At 45.3% G+C, this 21563-nt stretch overlaps 1 protein-coding gene across 2 annotated transcripts in view; it reads right to left on the bottom strand.

Annotated features, from left to right (window-relative positions):
* The window catches only part of LOC146785485 (uncharacterized), a 148800-nt gene that overhangs the window by 109704 nt on the left and 17533 nt on the right, over nt 1-21563 (bottom strand). For both annotated transcript variants that reach the window (XM_085634565.1, XM_085634566.1), the window contains exons 2-3: nt 11795-11921; nt 9747-9839 (exon numbers count right to left, since the gene is read on the bottom strand). In XM_085634565.1, the coding sequence (XP_085490691.1) occupies nt 9747-9839; nt 11795-11921 (220 nt within the window). The remainder of the gene's footprint in view (nt 1-9746; nt 9840-11794; nt 11922-21563) is intronic.

The following is a 21563-nucleotide window of genomic DNA, read 5'->3' as shown; positions in this document are numbered from 1 at the left end:
GGGGAACCCCAACTCCAGCTGGTCACTTTGCACCCCCATCATGTCCATTCGAAGTCTTGCAGCTGGACTTTATTCACATGGAAAGGTGCAACAACCTGAAATATGTACTGGTGGTTGTTTGTGCTTTCTCAAAATGGATAGAGGCTTATCCTCTGAAAGATAACACTGCCCTATCCACAGCCAAAGCCCTCGTGAAAGAGTTTTTCCCTAGGTTTGGAATGCCGAGAATGGTGTGGTGTGATAATGGAAGTGAGTTCGTGGGTAAAGTGATGAAGAATGTATGTGAAGGTTTAGGCATAAAGCAAAAGTTCCACGCTGCAAATCACCCCCAATCAGCTGGACTAGTAGAACGCTACAATGGAGCCTTGAAGCTCAAGCTGGCCAAAATCCAGGCGAGCACCGGTCTTAAATGTCCTGACGCTCTGCCTTTAGCACTCCTGTCCACCAGAATGACCATACACTCACGAGTGGGACTTAGTCCTTACGAGGTCGTTTTTGGCCGCCCGGCCAACGTATGGGGTGTACCGAGGCCTACGAAGTTCAGTGAGATTGAGCATCCAGTACTACTCGATTACTTGTATGATTTGACTGTTAAACTGCGTGTTTTGCACCAACAGGTACATGATACTCTTCCCCAAGCTTCTGAACCTCCCGGACACCCTATCAACCCTGGCTCGTGGGTCCTGGTCCGGAATTTCCAGCGCAAGAGCAACGACGAGCCTCGCTGGATCGGCCCTCACCTTGTTCTTTTGTCGACGAGGTCAGCGGTGCGAGTAAAAGGGAAGAAGCACTGGATCCATGGTACCCACTGCAAAGTAGTCCCCTTGCCTCTGCCATATGACCAGTGGGTCCAGGAGGGTATCACCAACTCTGAGACAGACACTGTACCTCGTTTTGTACCATTCAGTGACGCACGCATAAGAGGCACAGTTTCAGACCAAGAGAGTGACAATATTCTGCAGGAAGCTGTGCCACCATCAATTCGACTGGACACCACTGAGCCTGAACTTTTGTTCCAAGACCAAACAGCACCTGGCCGTCTCCGTTATAATTTGAGACCAAGGCCCATGGACAAATAAAGATTTCCTTACTATTTCCTTTTTGACATTTTTTGGCTCTCCCATCTGAAGGACTTTCCTGATTTTTGTTTTTCGAACCACCATCCGGGTTCTGCCGCAGGGTCGCGGTGCCAAGACTTTGGGGTACAGGCCGAAGACGCTAGGTCAACGGTTCTGGTTGGTCTAGGGCGTTTCCCTGGACTGACAGGCGTACTCCTTAGCAGAAGAAACTCATCCGCCGCGAGCGGCCCGTTTAGAGGATGGAGTTTTTTAAGATGGAGAGACCCGTTGAGGAAATGAACTTTAAAGCAAGGATATGTAAAATTATGAAAAGTAAATGTTTTGTATTTTTGTGTCTTTTTACACTGTGTAGTATCACAATGTTTATTGTAGGATTTGTGTTTTTCTCCGCTCAAAAGCCCATTGCACCCACTGAACAGCCTATACCTCTTTCTACTGCCTCCTCTCACTCTTTTCACCCTTTGCCTGAGCACGAACAGACCAGACGATCAGAGTTTGTAAATAACTCGTTTATCCAGCTCTTGCACCAGCACCAACTGGTAATGAACACGACCAATTGCTGGGTGTGTGGGTTAATGCCACATACCATTAACAAAGGTATTCCTTATTTGGTGCTGCCGTATAGTTACAATGGATCGTCATGGGCATTCCAGACCATGTTTCTCTATGCTCTAGATACGTACTCCCCTCGCCAACCGCGTTCCATTAGACCTATCACCAATAATAAGGCTTTGATGAAAGGAGTTGCCGATATGAGTAGAGATATTGATGCATACTCATCCATTCCCAAATAAGAGCTGAGACCTTATGTAGGATGGAACTCGACGGGGTATAGTATTAGTCTGGGTGAAAGACAGCGAAAAATCTCATCTCCAATCTGGGTCGTACCCCACATGGGTCGGTTCTGCTTACAGGGTAATGGTCAGAATCCTAGAGCTCAACTGGGAAGAAGTGACTGTACTGAAACGTACACTTTCCCGTCACAGTTTTCCCCTGCGTTTTTGGCTGCCAAGGGCACATATTTCATCTGTAATGACCGAGCATATACATGGCTGCCCCCTGATTTCTCGGGCACATGTTATATTGCAAATCTGCTACCGCCTACATTTACTGCTGCCTCTGATTATCACAAGACTAGAGTTGTGAGAGGTGTGATTAGTAAGGAGGACACTGCCGGTCAGGAAGCGGGAGACTTCTTCTTGGGTTTCCTGCCGTTTTGGGGACCTATGGTCAATAGTAGGAACCTGAGACAGCTGACACGTGTGGTTGAGTCCACTGTCAATGTAACGGCTGGTGCCCTTGGTAACTTGACAGCTGAGCTCCAAGCGGATCGCCTTATGACTTTGCAGAACCGCATGGTTCTAGACGTTATTCTCGCAGACCGCGGTGGGGTATGTAAGGTTATTCAATCCAGTTGTTGCATTTTCATACCAGATAACGCTCCAACAGTGTATCAAGCCATCTCCAAACTCCATAAAATATCTGAATCCATACACGTGGATAAGGGAGACTGGTCACTGGTGGGGTGGTTCTGGGAACTGATATCTGCCTGGGGTTGGAAAGTTCTGATGGTCATTGGGATGATCTTAGCCATTCTTTTCCTGTTCTGTCTGTGTATACAGTGTGCTCCTGCGATATGTGGCCTCTGTGCTACCTTATGTGTAAGGAAACCTGTATCAAGGGACGAGCTAAGTAATAGGATGATGCTACAGCAACATCTCCATGACTTCGTGAACATCGACCTAGACTCTGATTGAGATGAGTATAGTGATTGCCTATGTAAGGGCAAAAGGAGGGTCTGTCGTACTTTAATTTCTGCCACCGCGTAGGGGACAGGGCCCTACCCCTGTCTATCTCTGTATTAGCAAAACGCAAATGGTAAATGCGGCATGTACGAGTGCTTTATATATCGTTCTAGCTATGAAGGCACTGTGTACACGTAATTCTGCTTCGCTACGCGGGTTCCATCTTGGAAGCGGTGGCCATCTTGTCATTGCCCTCACATAGGCTATAATGGAGCAAATACGGGCCTCACAGTACATGTGCTTTCCCGTGACTTCTCGGTGACCTGGGCAGCTGGCTCTGCTGCCCCGGGTCAAACTGGTCTCACGAGCTCCCCTTCCTCCGTCCACCTGTGATTAGCATCAGGGCTTGACCCGTCATAAAACCCTTTCATTCTACACAAACCTCCGGCTGATCTCTTTCACACCTGCTTGTTCCTGCTTTATGACTTGTTTCCCAAAACAGGAGATGCTCATGTTTATTGGGGGGTCAATTGGTATCGAACGTGGGATCTGAACCTTACTGTGTAAATCATTGTGGGCTGGCCGAACTGGAATGTGGGATGGTCATCATGACTCTGCTTTTTCGTTTGTAATGTATACATGTAATGGCCGTATCATAAAACCTAGGAATGTATGCTTGTAAATGTATGTGTCTTGTAGGCAAGAAAAAGGGTATTTAAGCTGAAGTCCGTTCCTATGATTTTCAGCAGTCTCCTGAGAACATACACGCTGTTGTACTTCTAGGATACCTGTAATTGGTCTGCAGCCAATAAACGAATCTTTGACTTCACCCAGAAGACTCTGTGTTTCTGTAGGTCTGGAACAGGGTGAACCCAGAAGTCATAGGGTGTGTGCCCCTGCACCGCTGGGTCTAAAATACCCAGTACTTCACTGCTGTCACAGCAGCAGGGGGGGTCCTCCACCTGAACCTGTCCACTCTCCACTTCCTTGCGTGGGGATTGAGCCAAGACAGTTGACAGCTTTTTACCTTCCTCCCGAAGTCTGCAAGGTGTTTCTGGCAGCCATGCGTCCCTCCACAAAGTCGGTATACACCTGCCGATGAAACAAATTTTGTAACTATTGTACAGAACGATCCATTGACCCTGTATCTACTTCTCTAGCAGATAATCTCCTGCTTATCCTCTCCTTGGCCCAGTAGGGCTCTGCTTTTGGGCACTTTGAAGGACTACCTTTCTACCCTCTCTGCTTTTCTTCGGCTGCCAGATCAGCCTTCACTTTTTAAGTCCCCTCTGGTGCAGAGGCATTTGAAGGGGTTAACCTACTGGTTTCCCCAGTCTCCTTTCCTTATGCCACAATGGGACCTTAATTTGGTCCTTACTTTCTTAATGTGCACACCGTTTAAGCTGCTGCATAACTGCCCTCTACAGTTGCTCACTATCAAAACAGCCTTTTTGCTGGCAATTACCTCTGCCAGGTGGGTGAGCGAACTACAGGCACTATCATCAACGCCTCCTTACCCGACAGTCTTCTTGGACAAATTGATACTAAGAACTAGGGCTTCTTTTTTGCCCAAGTTTGTAACTCCCTTCCAGACAGTCCGTTACTCTGCCCACTTTCTATGCACCTCAACACCCTTCCAAAGAAGTGGAGCGTCTCCACCGCCTGGACCCAAAAGGAGCATTATCGTCCTACCTTGATCGCACTAAAGAGTACCCAGGTGGATGACCAACCCTTCATAGGGTATGTGGGAACAAAGAAGGGGCGTGCTATCCACAGGAGGACCATATCATGGTGGGTTATCCTCTGCATAAACATTTGTTATGCCTTGCCAATAAGCAGCCTCCTGAAGGCCCTAGGGCCCATTCCACCAGGGCAAAAGCAGCTACCACAGCCCTCCAGCGTGGTGTTCCTGTTTCTGATATCTGCCAAGCGGCCACTTGGGTATCTCTGCACACGTTCGCCAGATACTATTGCCTGGATTCTCAGGTTCGCAGGAGGGCCTGTTTGGCTGCTCTGTCGTACAGGACTTCCTGGTCTAAAGCTTTTCCGCAGTCCCACCTCCGGGGTAGGTATTGCTTGAGTATCTGTTCAAAGGTAAGAAATCTGCGGCTAGATGTCTCTATCAGATGGACAAGTTACTTACCTTCGGTAACGCCTTATCTGGTCAAGACATGATCTAGCTGTAGATTACTTACTGAGTCACCCACCCTCCCCGCACTGCGGAATTGTCTTGTAGTGTCAGGGCTACACCCCATCAGGGCCTTAGCTCTTTTTTCACACCATGGTCAGTCACTTCATGGCTCTGCGCTTCTGGCGTGGAAAATCGTGAAAAGTACTGATGCCAGCGCGCCAGAGAGGCAAATATATTGAAGACACGGATGTCATGATGAACGTGAAGCCAACGATGTCATGCGGAGTCGACCAATGCCATCTACCGGCGCACAGGGGTACGGCTAAGAAAGATCTTTCGGATCCAGCCTGACGCCTGTAAGTTCAAAGGTAAGGAATATGCAGCTAGATCATGTCTCTACCAGATAAGGCGTTAAGGGAAGTTACTTGTCTGTTGTGACTCGTTTCCTGACAGCACTTCAACACATGCTTTGACCTAAACCCCTCTTTATGCCCCAATTGTACCTTATTTTGTCTTTAACCTTTTTGATGTGTTTGCCCCTCGAGCCCATTCATAGCTGCCCTCTGTGTCTCTTGATAATGAAAACAGTATTTTGGGTGGCCATTTCTTCAGCCATAAGGGTTAGCGAGCTACAAGCACCTCCTGTACACTCTTCATACACCAGCTTCTTCTCAGACAAACTGGTTTCCAGCACCTGTCCTTCTTCTCTGCCAAAGGTGGTGACACCTTTTCATGTCAGCTAAAGCACCATGCTGCCGACCTTCTTCGTTCTGCCTCATCCTACTAAGAAGGAGAGACTCCATTGTTCGGACATAATAAGTGCACCAGAGAACACCAGGTGGTTGATTAAACCTTTGTTGGGTTCGACGGAGCGTAAAAAAGAAAAATAGTGCAGAAACAGACCATCTCCAGATGGTTTGTGCTCTGAATTAGGATTTGCTACGCACTGGCCATAAAGCATCGCTCCGAGGGCTTACAGGCTCTTTCCACCAAGGCTGCAACCACTGTGTTTGTTTGTGGATTCCCTGTTGTGCACATCTGTCAGGCTGCTACCTGAGCTTCTCTGCACACATTTACAAAACACTACTGCCTTTACAGTCAGGTTAGTCATGACAGACAATATGCCCATTCGGTCCTGCAGAACTTTTTGTTTTAATCTGAACCACTTTGCAGACCCACCTCTGGGGAGGTATTGCTTTGGTATATATTCGAAGGTGAAGAACCTGCAGCTATATGCTTCTATCAAATGAACAAGTTATTTCCCTACAGTAATTCCTTATCTGGTGCAGGCTGTATCTAGCTGCAGATTTCTTACTGACCCTCCCAACCTCCCTGCCTTCTACAAATTGTGTTTTTCTGCCTAGAAGGTCCCTGAAGATGGTTAGTATTTGCACACTGGTTCATCAGCTTACCGAACTGGCTCCGTGCTTCTGGCGCAGAAATGTCATGAAAATAAACTTATGTCAGCGTGCTGGGGGGGTGCGTATTTAGGCACCACACGCATCACTTTCAGCACAGACGCCACCTCAGAGACAATCAACACCGCCTACTGGTGCACAGAGATGCTGGTCAAGATTTTCCGGATCCGCTCTGACGCCTGTGAAATATTCTAAGATAAGGAACCTGCAGCTAAAAGTCTCTATTAGATAGGAAAAATAAGAACACAGACAGGAGCAAGAGAAACAGAAGTTAAAGAAATAGTGAAATAAAACGAGAGACTGGCTAGAGATAAAGCGTTACCGAAGGTTATTAACTTGTGGTATTTATTCCTGTTGAGCATCTTTCTACCCTCATTCTTCAAAATGTCTTTCATTCACTTTGTTCCTGTCTATGTTTCCTTGTTTTTTTCTCTCATTGGTGAATCCCTGCTCTTTTATCCCATGTCTATATTTTTCCTCATACATGCCTGGTGCCATTAATGCCTGTCTCCCTCTTATGCCTTTGCAGGATAACTCCTCCTTTTTCCATCCCTCCCTTCAGTTCATCCATCTTACATACTTAACCAGATTTCCCTTTTTTCATCTATCTCATTGGAGTCTAACCTTTTCTCACGCCCAAGGCTTCCCTATTTTTCTTTTCTTTGGTTGATCCACCATTCATTATCAACTGGTGACTCCCTATTTTCTCTTTCATTATCTGTCCCCTATTTGCTTACTTCTCGTTAACTCACTCCAACTCTCTATTCTCATTTTGTGGCCTTTACTTGTCACTCGAACTATAGACGAAACAAATCCGGCTTTGCAGTTATGCGACTGGTAGAGTGAGATGCATTGGAGCTACAAGGACTAAATACTGGCTGTTAGGATAGTGAAGTCTGAGTCTGGAATCCTTCCCAGGAGCCAGAGCTCTCCGGACCCCGAGGCAATGCCTGCTCTGGGCAGAGGTAGTCACACCTCGCCCCCTACAGGATCTGTCTAGCAGAAGTGGGAAGCTTCAAAGGACATGCTGCCTTTGAACCCTGCCCCCAGCCCTCTGCAGTTAGAAGCAGATGCAGCCTCCCAGCACTGCTCCACTTTTGGCTAGAGGACTGGTGGGAAAATCAGGAACATTAGGAGGTGTGTCTACCTTCACCCTGCACCACCCCTCAGGTGGGACTGGTGTGGTAGAACTCACTTTTCACTATCCGCCGTCTTGAGAATGGGGATAGTAGCCTATTAGGAGTCAGGGATATGCACCCCCCCCCCAGTGGGATGAGCATATAAAGGGTCTAAGTACCCTACAGGTCAGCATCCCATTGGCTACTGCCTGACCTCCCCTCTAACACTCCTAAATTCAGCATTAAGGAGACTTCCCTGGAACCTGACTTCAGATTCAACGGACACAAGAAGCTGATGGAAGAAGACCACCGCAGTTCAAGAACTGAGTCCCGACACATAAGAAACTGCCACGAACGCACTGCCGCTGCTAATGATTCGACCATTGCAACCTGCTGTTTCTCCTGAAACCTGCAAGTCCTCCGAGAAACCCTAGAGCCCACAAGTCTTTCGCAAATTGCTAAGAACTTCCCTTTGGGTTAGAGGCTCTAGTCCCCGGCATCGGCCGGCAAAGAAACCACCATGGTTGGGGACTGGCACCCACTGTGTCAACGCCACTCACCACTGAAGAATAACTGTTGCAGTAACCAAGGCTTGTTGGTTAACCAGTCCGGTGGAGCCGACCCCTGCATGCCTCCATCAACTCGATGGATCTTCTCTCAGCATAACGACTGACACTGGAAACAGCCCTGTTTCTGAGAGCCCGTGCCCTCTTGCCATTGGCATCGACCGCGTAGAAAAGAAACGTTGGCACAACCTCCTCTTCTGTGACGGTTGCCCTGCATCTCACCCATAGCCTGACCGCTGCCTGCCAAAACCAGCCCCCATGACCTCCGGTACTCCTGATCCAGGGCGACCCGTCTGCCTGCTGTACCCGAGTCCTGAGCCACCAAAGGCCTTCATCCCTCTGATGAAGAAGACATCTGACCTTCTCAGGCACCGTGGTCATCCAAAACTCCTCGCGGAGTCCTCCTTCAAGTGACCACAAGGGTAACTGCGTCGGGGGTCCTCCGCTATCCGAATCAACACCATCCTCCAGAAACTGTGACCGCTGGGTTGGCGGTGTTTCGATTCCATTGACTTCCAGTGACCAGCTGCTGGAGACTACGAGGGTAACTATGTTGGGGGACGACTGACCTCCATTCAAAGCTATACGCTTCCGCTGCTTCTCCGCCGACAGGGATGGTGAATATCTGACGGAATCGACAGCCGAGTGCATAGATACTGAAAGTACGGAATACTTTGAAATGCATGACATTTATTTAGATAATCCAAGAATCTACAAAGGATTTATTTGAATACTGAAAATGTACAAATATATATACATGTATATATAATTTGTTATTTTCGTACAACATTGGTCTCGGATTTATTCTTGAGTGTGTTTCTCATTTATTGCCTCTGTGAGTACAACAAATACTTAAAACTGTCCTCTGATAAGCCTAACTGCTCACCCACACCACCACAGAAAGAGAGTTAGTATTATCTACTTGTTGCCTCTATCTTCCTTTAGGGATTTCTCACACTCTCTACATAGTGTACTTCATTTTAGTCTTTACTGGACAGAGAGCCGGTATCTTACACTGCTGCTCCTCATTCAGCAGTCAGCCTGATTCTGCTTCAGTCTGACAGCACAAGTGTATCAGTGGAGTATCTGATTTTGTGTGCATCTTTAGGATTGTGCTAAATGCACATGCCATGGTATGTATCTCGGTGTGTTCCTGTATGTCTCGGAGCTTGCTTGCATGAGCTTGCTGTGCCAGTTTTTCTGTGTTTATTTTGTGTAGTTAACAGCCGCGGCCCGTACAGGTAAGAGGGGTGGGACGGTGAGCCCTTGATTTCAAAGGAAGAAATCGAGGGAAAATTAATAACTTAATTTTCCTTCTTCAAAGTACGTCGAAATTCCCCCCCACCAGGAACCACCGCTGTAACCCTCACGGGCCGCGGCTGGCGGTTAAGTGTACATGTGTGTATGGGCACCAATGCATTTCTGTGTCTGCTTACCTGTTTGTGTAAAAACACTATTGTTTCCAGGTGACAGTATATGTGCCTTAGTGACTGTGTGTTTATATATAAGTGTGTTTTTGAGGGTGAAAACACATGCACCTTAATGTGTGTGCATGCACACAAGCAAACCAAAATATGTCTGGACACAGGAAGGTACGTGTGTAATGAATTTTGAAAGATCATCCACAGCATTACTGTCAGGTCACCACTAATGCCCTTCTCTTTTGTATGGAGAGAAAAGATTAAATACCAGATCTGTCGTCTGAGTCTTGGTTGTCCGTTATGCAAAACTCTTGTGTCAGTTTAGCCCTTGATGAACAAACCATCTTGGCGATAAGTGGACCTGAAGAGAAAAGAAGGTAAACATTAGTAATTATGGTGCAGGTTCTTATGCAATGTCTGTTAATGTATCTAGTGGTATATCACTTGAAATGAGTTGGATGTATAATCATTGTACCACTTTTGGTGACGTACCAAAATTAAATGGAGAGCCAAAGGGGCGGTAGGGAGGAGTAGATGACAGATGTAGCAGTGAAAATGCATCTGGAGGCAGTAAAAGATACACTGAGCAGAAAAAGGGCGAGTGAAACCAGTGGATATACTGGTGGACTGAATGGCAAAAGACTAAAATGCACTCAGAAGTGATATATTCAAAAGGACATATACTCAGAAGCTATCGCCACAGGGAAACATACTGAACCTACATAAGGACATACCCACAGATACATAAGGCCTAGTCAAAGACCAACACCAAGAAGTGAGAGCAATCAACTCCGAGACACCAAAGAGATGCAGAAAAACAAGGATATGGCATTTACTCAGAGGCAACTGACTCGCTAAAGGACATGCCTCCAGATGGCTAGGCATCAGAGATGGTCATGCATCCATAAGTGATTGCCTCAGAGACAGACATACACTTAGAAGTGATCATCCCAGAGAAGAACATGGACCGAGAAGTAATCAACCCACAGAAGCACACCCTGCTGCACTTGATCCCAGGCGAGCATCCATCTAGAAGCATACAGGATTGATTCACAGGGGAGCATGTACTCAGAAACAATCGACCTAGTAGAGGATCTGTTCAAGAATCGATTGCCTCACTGAAGGACAAGCACCCAGATGCAATGGGCATGCCTTCTATTAGCCCACAGGATGAAATGCATTTAGAAGTGATCATAACTGACACCAACAAGGCATGGACCCAGAGGTTATCAACTCAGAAATATGACCTAGTAAAAAATGTTTCATTTAAGGATATACACTGAACAACGATTGACCAGAGAGAAAAATATGCACTCGGAAGAAATTGACCCCAAAGAATGACACAAACTCACAAGCTCAGAAGTAGACTGAAAGAAGAATGTGAAACACCTCTACTGTCTTAGCTATAGGAAGCAATACATACAGTAATGCCTAAAGAAAATATGACAAAACAGGCATTTAAAGATAAAATGAACACTGTGTACAATTAAGAGAAAACACTTCTTATTGCAGTAAAGATAAACAAACACAATGATGTGGGGGGTTGCAGACCAGCTGGGATAAGTCTACACATATAATTCGGAATGTATCAATAGCAAGGAAGAAATGTAGACCACAATTTGTGTTGGCTTACTGAGAGAAGAAAGTGCACGCAAACTGATAGCATGAAAATAGCAACTCGCACAGTAAGAGCACAATACATAAAGAACAAGTGAAAATATGGACCCTGTCAGAGAGATATTTACTGCTGCTTGAACGTTTGAGTTCTCCTTTGAGCAAGAGCAGTGTACCAGACAAAATCATTTCGGACTTGTTGTTTGTGAATGGATTTAAGTTTACTTTGTTTCTTGCTTATTTTCTACTGGATGCAGGCCTTGTAGGAAAGGAAATTGTGTTCAGTCCCTGCTGAGGGTAACTAGCAGTTAGATTATTCAAATCAAGACAAACCCCACTATGCAGTACGTCGGGTTGGTAGTATCTGACAAGTTACTATAGGAGGTGGTTTGGGGGAGTCACTCTCTCTCTATCTCTCAGACTCCTCACCTATCACTACACTTGCCTGTCCACTGAACTATGGGTAGCCACAACAAACAACAGTTTTTCCCGTTGTTGCTACTCACAAGCCTTCAGCAGCTCATATCTTTATTGCTGTACCATACATGTCCACGTAATTAGTTCTAGAGAAGGAAAGAGTGTAGTACAGCCTATTATTCATTTTAAGTAAAATAAAGACAGAAAATATAAATACCTCATGGGACACATAATATCCAGGACAACAAGCCACAGAACACAATGTACTGCTGAGGATATTTTTACCTAGCGACATCATAGCATGGTCTATTTCCTTCATCATGTTCTTGTAAAATTTCTTTCTCCATTCCTGTAAAAGCTGCCACTCCTCTTCAGAGAAACAGGTAGAACCTTCATGGAATGCAACCTGTGTCTAAAACAAAGATTGCTACATCATTCACTGAGAGACACAATTCAATTTACTGATAAATACAATTATTTTACACAGAATCTCCTTCCCTACATTGCTATCCCTCAATCAATTTAAAAACATCTCCTGTGGCACTGAAAATCATTATCGTTGAGGATGTGTACCAGAATTCTCTTTAAACGATCCTTGTCCTCTAGGACAGCAGTCACACAGCCTAAGTTCTTTGTTGAATGGGCTACTGAGACTTCGGCCTCAAAATCAGTATTTTGAGCTATATTTCAACTGTTTAATATTTTAAAGATGTTTTTTTTATTAGGGGGAAACAGGATCATCCTTTTAAAATGTGCTCCAATGAGCGTTCAAATGGCAAGGCAAACATGTTATTGTTTTATTTTAATCAACTCATACCTTTCAGAATGGTATTCCAGTAGGTTCTAATGAGCTGGTATATTTGACAATTCTTTATGAGCAAAATAAAACAAGGTAGGCAGATATGCATTAAGAATCATCATGCTCTCATCTCTAGTATCTACGTTCTCAGGATGAACCACAACAGAACAGAATTTGCACTATCTGGTGTAAATACAAGTGCAGGGACAGGTAAAAGAGAAGCTGAACGGGTCCAGTCCAAACTCATGTACCATGTCAAGTCTTTGGGCATACTCATCAACATCACCCTCAGTTTCAGGACTCATTTATAATGAAATCAAAAGCAGTCTGGCCCCAAAATTCCTTTTCCGAATAGTGAAGCCCTTCTTGCCAGAAGCAGTCTTTAGAACAGCTGTTCAAGCATTCACCCTGCTCCACTTTGACGGTGAGAAAGTTCTACTCACCAGCACTTCAGAGAATCATATCTAATAAGCGTGTCTTATGCACTACAAGTTGTATCATCAAAAGTCGCTGAAAATATGACACACACTCCAATTGACAAAGAACATCACAGGCTGGAACTATTCACACACATCACATTCAAGATATCTTGCCTCATCTACAAATCAAATAAGTCCAGAACACCACTCTAAATGGTGAATACCAAAAGGTATAAAAGTGCAAGCAGGAGAAAGAGAGACAGCAACCTTTCTGCTATGCCTGAAGGTGCAGTTTTACTTAGTAACACCCCTTCCACTTTAGGAAAGCGCTAAAGACCCTACCTCCTGTTTTTTTAACATCTCGTCATGATGTAACCTCATGGTACCCCCTCGTCTAAAGAACCCTCCCTTCATTTTACACCTCTCCCACCCAACCTAACCTTAGGATCACCCTAAACTCCACCCTACATGTGACTACAAATGCCCTGTTTGGTAAACCCCTCTACGACCAGGTGGTCTGCACCTCTGAATGACAATAAGAGCATAGCAAACACAATAAGATGATGGACAGAGTGCTGAAAGTTTTCAACCACTCACCCCCAGTCACAAATCTGGGTCGAATCCATCATTCTTTTGCTCACTGTGTTTGGACCCAGCCATATGCAAATCAGTTTTGACCCTGTTCCTCATGGGAACAGTCCAGCCTGAACTGCCAGGCCCTCCCTGGACCGGAAACAAGCATCCTGGGATCGGTTTGGGGCTTTACCCCTCATCAGCCAAGCTACCTTGAATCCAGTGGCACAGTAAGCAAGGGACCCACGTCTGGGTATACCCTTGGCCACTTAGGGCGAGCATAGCATACACAACAAGATGATGGAAGGAGTGCTGAAACTGACAACAAGAACAGCCCTTGCAGCTGATTACAAAGATATAACAAGCATTTACAATGCAATAGGTCTTGCAACTGCGAATTGTGGAGCTATTGGCATTGTAAATGTCAATGCCTTTAAAAAAATTAAAAGCCATTGTTATTTACAATACCAAAAGCAACACCAATTGCATTGCCAGATCCCTGTTTAAAGGCTTACATCATTCTGAAGGGCCCCAAAGTTAGCGACCAGAAATCTCACCCACGTTTATTTATTTTGGCTGCAGTAAATGGGATTCCTGCTAACGCGCTTTAGTTCAAAAGTCGGATGAGCAACAGATTAGCCTGCGAAAAGTAGGAGAATGAACAGAAAGACGGGCAGGCAATGGAGGGAAGGAAGAAAGAGAGAAAAAAAATAAAGACATTTGCTTTATATACCTACTTAGGAAAGAAAAAAGTGGAAAAAGAAGGAACAGGATTTTCGTGATAAATTGTTGCAGTACTTCAGTCTGAATGCTTTAAACTGACTTTAAGATGTGCAAGTGCAGCGAGAAGTAAAGGCGCCCCCCCTGCCCTTTCTTGCCATGCATGCCGGCCGTGCGCCCCCACCGTAGGTCTGGAAGAGCTGGCGGCGGTGTGTGCCGGGGGCGTTCACAATTCTGCTGTGAGCCTGCATGGACAGGGGGTGTAGCTCAGGGGCTGGTGAAGCCCGGTTCTGCCGTGGATCTGGAAGGTATCCGTGATGTACTTCTTGGGCTGGCGAAATTCTGTTCTGCCGGTGAGCCAATGATTTACCTCAGGGGCAAGTCTCAGTTCACCCTTGGTCCTAGAGGGACCGGTGGTGCACCTCTGGGACTGGCGATGACCAGTTCTGTTGTAGGTTTAGACGGTACGACGGGGTACCGATGCCCAGTCCGGCCCTGGACTAGAGGTGTACCGATACCTCGTCTGTCCTGGAGGTCCAGCAGTGCACCTACGAGCGCTGGTCAGTTTTGGACAGTTACTCTGCGGTGTTCAGGGCCGGGCGTGTTCGAGCTCACGGTTTAGGAGAACGGGCAGCGTAAAAGCCCTCTCTCTGTGTGCCCTTCGTAGGTACCTGGCACTAACCGTGCCACCCCGGCTACGAACCAAACCCTTCTAATCGGCCCTTCCAGGGTTGCGTGAAGACGGAAGGGCTCACACACGCAGGGCGGGAAGCGAAGAGCGCGGGAGAGGAGACCTGACGAGATTGTTAATATTGTCCACGAGCTGGGACACTGAGTGCGTCACTCTGGGTCCGCAAACTTCACCGATTATAATTTGTATTTTAGCACACAAATCTCATCGACTGGTAACATAAAACGTGCATCCGACCACATACCCAGCGCCCAGAAGCCTCAAGAAACACGCCGGGCTTCCTTCCTCAACCCAAGATCACATCAGCTTAATTCCACGTTAATTATACAGGGCTGCTCATTTTTACCATTTCCCCGTAAACTGAATCATAAATACAATATACACCTACTTAGCTCCACACAATGGGCTCTTCGTGTAGATGCACCGAAACTCTACTCTTTACACAGTAAGATTTTTTGTTAATTAAAATGATATGTCCCAGTGGGACGCAGACAGAACTGCAAAGTGCCAAACACACAAACGATGAGTGATTGATATCAAATGACTTGCACAAGCCCGGCTTGCTTGTACTTAGAGCGCCCCGTTGGAATTCTGCAATAATTAGTAAGGTCTAATTTAATTCACAATTGCAGTTAAGGCTACACAACCCAAAATGATATTTAACAATTATTGCCTTTGAAAGAAAAACGAATCGTTCTTTTGTACTTGTTTTAAGATCAACTGAGTTTTCAGGATATCTTGCTGCTCCATCCATTTTCCCGGGCTTCTTAATATTTTTGCATCGTGCTTTCACTTTCACTTTTAGTGAAAACGCAATGCAAAAATAAACACGTGGCTGAGTGAAAACAGATGGCAAGACAAGTAACAGATGGCCCACCCTAAAGATAAGAAAGTGCTTCACGACAGCCATGAAGCAGACGAGCCTGTCCGAATGGGCCATCTGAAAAGGAGAAAGGGCAGCGACAAAAAAAAACCATTTCCAATGGCAGGCCACTGTTTAGCATAAACAGTGACGCAAGCAAATGGAAATGAGGGGTGGGGCTTAGAGCCGCCTTCTAAAATATCCTCTCAAACTATAGGTCTTGCCGAGCGACCAACGCATGTGGTGCAACGCTAGGCGAGACCTAAAGAATTGCATAAAGTGAAGGCCACACCTTAGCTATTCATTGGGGCCCAAAGGCTGTTCAATTCCATCCAATAAAACACTCTGTCTGTTTTACGTGAATAGGGCCCACCCAGATGGTTCTGGCATCCAAGCACTAGTGTGACATAACCTAGTCATTGCTAAAATGTGTGAAAATATTTAAAGTGTCAGAATTCCCCTAGGAAATATGTTGATGATATTCCACATTTTTAGGGTTCTTACATAAAGTAGAAGTTGTAATATGTGTGCCTGCTCATTGGTGAATACCTTTACATAACTGAGGCATCCCGCCCAGGTTTCTTGCTTTATTATTCAGGGGGTATTTAATTGCCTCAGGTATCCCTTGTGTAGCAGTTTTTGATATGCAAAATATCTCAGCTCCCCACCAAATTCGAACATACCTTTCATCCGAGTTGTAATTTCATGAAGAAATCTTCAACCTACACTTACTTATTAAGCTTTTCCACCTCCCCATCTTCTTGCTTAGCTCATTCAGCCTGATCCAAGATGAAAAACTATTTTCAGTTTTTCTCCTCAAAAACATCAACTAAATTGCAATAGTGGCAGCTTCCAACTCTTTATCCATCTTCTATGGCCACATCAATTGACATATGCAGTACTTTGACAAACAATTATCTGTGGTTCAATTGACCTTTCCTAAATAGACTTTTTTGTTTGTTTTAGAAAAGCACATTTGCACTGCACATGCTCTGAAACCTTTCCAGTAAATTTGCAATATAAGCAATGCAAAATTCAAGTACAGAACTCCGTATTTACTGAAAAACAATACAAAAGTATCAGTTCTACTTCTAATGTTGGACCTCTCCTAACAACTTGAAAACCACATCCCATGGTCTGATACATAGATCAGTTTATTGTCTCCCTAAAGTCCTTCACTAATGCATGTGCTGATACGAGGAATCGATTCAGAAATATGATCAGTGACAACGTAATATGAAATGATTATTTGTTTCAATGTATGCGTTCCCCTCCACAAATAAGGTAACAGAGTACTTTGCAACAAATCCTACAAAGTACCTCTGTTTTTTGGCATCCTAGGTGTTTCTTGGTTGGTTTTTGTATTATGAGAAGAACAGTCCTTAATGATAATGAAAAATAAACTTGACAACCCGACCAGCTATGAAAAACTGTAAAACAGAAGCACCTGTATCCAATTCAAAGCAGTGAAAAGAAGCTTCAGTATACCTGAGCCCCCACTCCTCAATCATGGAATGGAAATAGATCATCACCTATGATTATCGGCTAAGTCCCCCGTAATAAAGTTATATGGTATATTTTTTAATAATCTTTTAATCTTGCTGAACATTTCATAATCTTAGAAAGTATATACATCATGTATATAAGACCACAGATGTCTTGCTGTAAAAGCATTTGATACATAGCATAGATGCAAATAGATATTCCAGAAAGCAATGCTTTGTAAGATTAAATACATCCCATAACACAAAAACAGTTATTAACCTTCAGTAATAAGATGTTCACAGTCAATTTAGTATCAAGGGTCCACCATTTCACACAACTACAGCCCAATACAGAGAGGTCCTCGTCTCCGATACAGCCACTGTTCTGACCAGTCCCATTCTCCCAACTCAGCTGAGCTGCTGTCTACACATTTAGAGCTTATGTGTAGGCACACAGCTTCTGTGTAACTGGCAGCTTGAATCTGGCTTCAATAAAAAAAATAGGTATCAGGATAGTGCATCCATTATCCACTCACAATCAGTACCAAGCACATAAGGAGGGTGATTTGAGGGTGCCAGCTAACAATCCCCACCGCTATTGAATAAAAATGCAACTCTTCACCCAGAGTCTTTTTCCCTGTGATCTCATACATAGACCAAGCATATTGGATAATGGGAGGGGAGCCTCTGTATCAAGGGGTGCAACACCTAAGAGTCTTCAAAAGAGTTATATCTGTGAAATATGACACCATCAATTCATGAACACATAAGACCTTACATAAGATTCCTTAGAGGAACGGTCGTTGGAAGATGTTGATTTGACAGGGCCAAGACCTGTGCAGCATGTGGTTTCAGCTGCCCTGAAACCCTTAGGTAAACTATTAACAAGCATTTACAATGCAACGGTCTCGGCATTGTTAAAGTTAGAGCTATTGGCATTGCTCATGAGATTATTTTTATGTTTTTGTTTTTAAAACATTTAAAGAAACGGCATTGTTATTTACAATGTCAATAGCTTAATCAGTGTGTGTGTGTGTGGCTCTGTGTGTGGGTGCAAATGCAACAGGTCTCGCATTTAAGAGTGATTAAGCTATTGACATTGTAAATAACAATGCCGTTTCTTTAAATGTTTTAAAAACAAAAACATAAAAATAATGTCATGAGCAATGCCAATAGCTCTAACATTACCAATGCCGAGACCATTGCATTGTAAATGCTTGTTTTTTTTAAGAGGTGAATGAGCAACTGAAGCCAGGCTCAGCTCGAGTTCTCTTGCCGCTTCGAGCCCATTGGGAGCCGAGCTTGCATGTGGCTTCTGCCTGCCACCCGCCCTGTAACCTCACGTGCCAAGAGATAGGAATTTAGAGGCTGAGTTTCACAATGCGAAATCAGAACGACTGAGATTAATCCCAGCTTCCCCGTTTGACGCAACTGGGTGATCCTGGGTAAATATTTCTCGTCTTTTATTTAATATCTTACGATGTTGCTCGACGTATAAAAAGAGTCTAGTAGCCCACATATAGGGTCCAGATGACAACTAACTTCCCACTTAAATCACTATTGGCATTGGCGCCCGGGACATGAATGTTTTTAACTTGGGGTTTAAAGGCTGTCTCTTTTGTAACTGCCTCTCAATGCAGTGATATGATGTCTCGTACTCATGCTAACCGCGTCGTGATAACGAAATACACGTTTTCGAATTTTAATCAGGCTTTTTCATGTTTTCATGATTTGTGTAGCACGGTTTACATGTGAACGTTTCAGGTCTGGGCTCGTGTGCCGGCTCTCGGAGCCAAGTCAGACGTTTGGCTCGGCTTTGGCTCGACTCTCCCTGTTAGCTTGTTGGCTCCACTCCGCCAACCTCTGTCTTCACCTGAACGTTCCAGGACACCCTGATTTTTGATTTATGGTGAAAAGGACGCATTGTTTTCCATTTCCAAGGCCTATGGCTTCACACCTGTGCGGGAATGTGCGTATGGGAATGAAATGGCACATCTCGAATGACTGACTGGTCGTTGTGCGGGCTGGTTGGCCTACGAACGTATATATGTACGTGTGGACCCGCCCATCCAGGCCCTCGAAGCAAAGTGGGGTGAGCGTCAGATATCTCATTTAATAAGGCAAGGGATCCAGGGGCCCGCCCGGGGCTCTGTATAACTCATAACTGCAGCCAGAAAGGGACGGCGGAGGAGGAAGGAGGGAGGTGGGGGGCGAAGGAAGAGGGGCCTTGCACTATGAATAGTGCTGCAGTGTTATGGCTGTGGATTTTAATGGGATATCTACTTCTGCTCTATGGGAAAGGAGCTAAAAATAGCGCCGGTCGGTCTCGGAGGGCTGATCAGTCTGTGACAGTAACTGGAAGACACCGGAGCTCGGGCACAGCACTGCGGGGCTGCACCGGGGGAAGCACAGCCTGTAGCGCCTGGTTTTTATTCGGTTGGGTATTTTAGCGGCGATACTTTAGCCCTGCTGCAGAGACGCCGGTCTAGGCGCGCGCTTCTATAAATAACGCCGGCGCGAGGCATGCACCATCCGAGGACCTGGAGGCCGGGGATGCGAGAAGATGTAGCCGGGATGAGGTGCCGGTGCATCCCAGCGGGTAACAGAGGGCGGAGGACAGCGGCCAGAAGGTACGGATCTCCGAATCAATGAGCTATGTTAACAAGGCAGAGCAAAAGGCAAGCACACCACTGCCTTTCTCCGAGGCAGAGCAGAAATGCCTCGGAGAAACGCAGTGGCGTTTTCGGATTCGGGGGCGTGTTTTGCTTTTATCTCCTCTTGCCATTGGCTGGAGGAGATAATTAGACTTTCTGAAAAAAACACGCCCCCCGATCCGAAAAGGACGGGGCCTGATCGGAATGACGGACCTCTTCTCCAATGGCTGGCCAGCATTCAAGAGGCCAGCCAATGGAGATCAGGGGAGAAGAGGGGCGGGTTCAAGCCCCTCTTCTCCAAGTCATTAAATCTCGGATCGAGACTGCGCAAGCGCAGCCTTCGAGCCGAGACCTAAAAAAGCTTCCAATGTACTGTCAACACTCACACAGAGGAAAGGTGAGAACAACGCTCCCAGAACCACTTTAAATCCGACAAGAACAAAAAGGCCTATGCACACCTACCCGAAATACAAATCTGGCCGCTCGACACATGCAGATGCATCTTTTACAAGAACAACAATGACGGGAGCCACAGACAGCAGAACACCTGTATGTGAGAGCTGTCGTGGGGCAGAGTTTAACAAGGTGCCCAAGAAGTAGGATAATCTCTCAGAATAAGTCCATGCTTAGGATGATTAAACTTCTGATGAGTTTGAGGGTGGATATAAAAAACATTCAATTTGCAATCACACTCACAGACGAGTAAATGTTGTTACAAGCTCAACACAGAGTGAAAAAAAGACCTTCAAACATCCTAGACCATCCCTCAAAAGCAGCTATGGTGGATTTGTCTAACTCTGATCATATCTTAGGACTGTGTGCCATCGCAAAAGATGGTGCTTTAAGTGCATGCTCAGCAGCTTAAACTTACTTATACAAAATGTATGAAACACTCTTCAGGAAAGTGTCCCAGGCACTCTTCAGGCAAGTGTCCCAGGCATTCACTTGAGGATAGATTATGTTCCACATTTAAAAGGGTCTAAAGAAGACAACTTCTCTGAGCAAATTCTTTTGATACTCTAAAAGAGGGCTTGACAAGTTGAGGGCTGTCAAAATTAACTAAGGGACCTAGCTGGTATAGAGCGAGATAAGGGTCTGTAATCGACCCACAACATTTTATCAGGTTGGCACATAGAGCGGTGTTCTTTTTATGTAATATTAAATGTGACATTTCTATGGAGAGTCACCACTCCATTTTACTTTGAGTAGACCTACATTTAGGCGTGCGCTTTCATGCAATATGAGTAATTCAGGAAATAAAACAGAAACAACCCTCAAAATCTGCTTGCAGCCATACCCCAGCAAAAATATCACAATTGCTGTAGGAAGCAACGCAGAGCAGGGGATATTTGAGAGGGCAAGCAGCACACGTCAGACAGTAGTAAATAACACATGCTCTTTCATGGAGTGTCGAATAAAAAAATAAAAAAGTAGTTCTCTAAATGTGAGCAGCAGAAGGATACAAGTCAGCTAATCAAAAGGACAGTAGAGAGGTTATGCTCCAAGGAAGGGACGATCCAAAGAGAAGAGAAGGTGAGCCGTCAAGTAAGCAAATGAGAGTAACAATAAAACCAATCAATGGCCGGGTTGTAAATCCTCTCTAAGTTCACACTAGGTCTTTCACATCCAGACAGCTTACGCTGTCGGTTAGACTTGTCTTTAAATGGTCTAGTCATTACTATGGATGCACAAAACTCTGTATGCTGCCATCACTGCTCTACATTCTAAACCTGTGGCAGGGACAGTAGTATATGGTCAGCAAAATGAGGGCATGCTTGGTGCACCCCTCCAAGGCACAAAACAAGTACAGGGCATTACTAATGTCGAGGGAGGAGTGTAGACCTCTGTGCAC

Source organism: Triturus cristatus, chromosome 11 (genome assembly GCF_964204655.1).
Source record: "Triturus cristatus chromosome 11, aTriCri1.1, whole genome shotgun sequence".
Lineage (NCBI taxonomy): Eukaryota > Metazoa > Chordata > Amphibia > Caudata > Salamandridae > Triturus > Triturus cristatus.
Note: the sequence above shows the minus strand (reverse complement) of the source record. Positions and strands in the feature narration are given on the sequence as shown.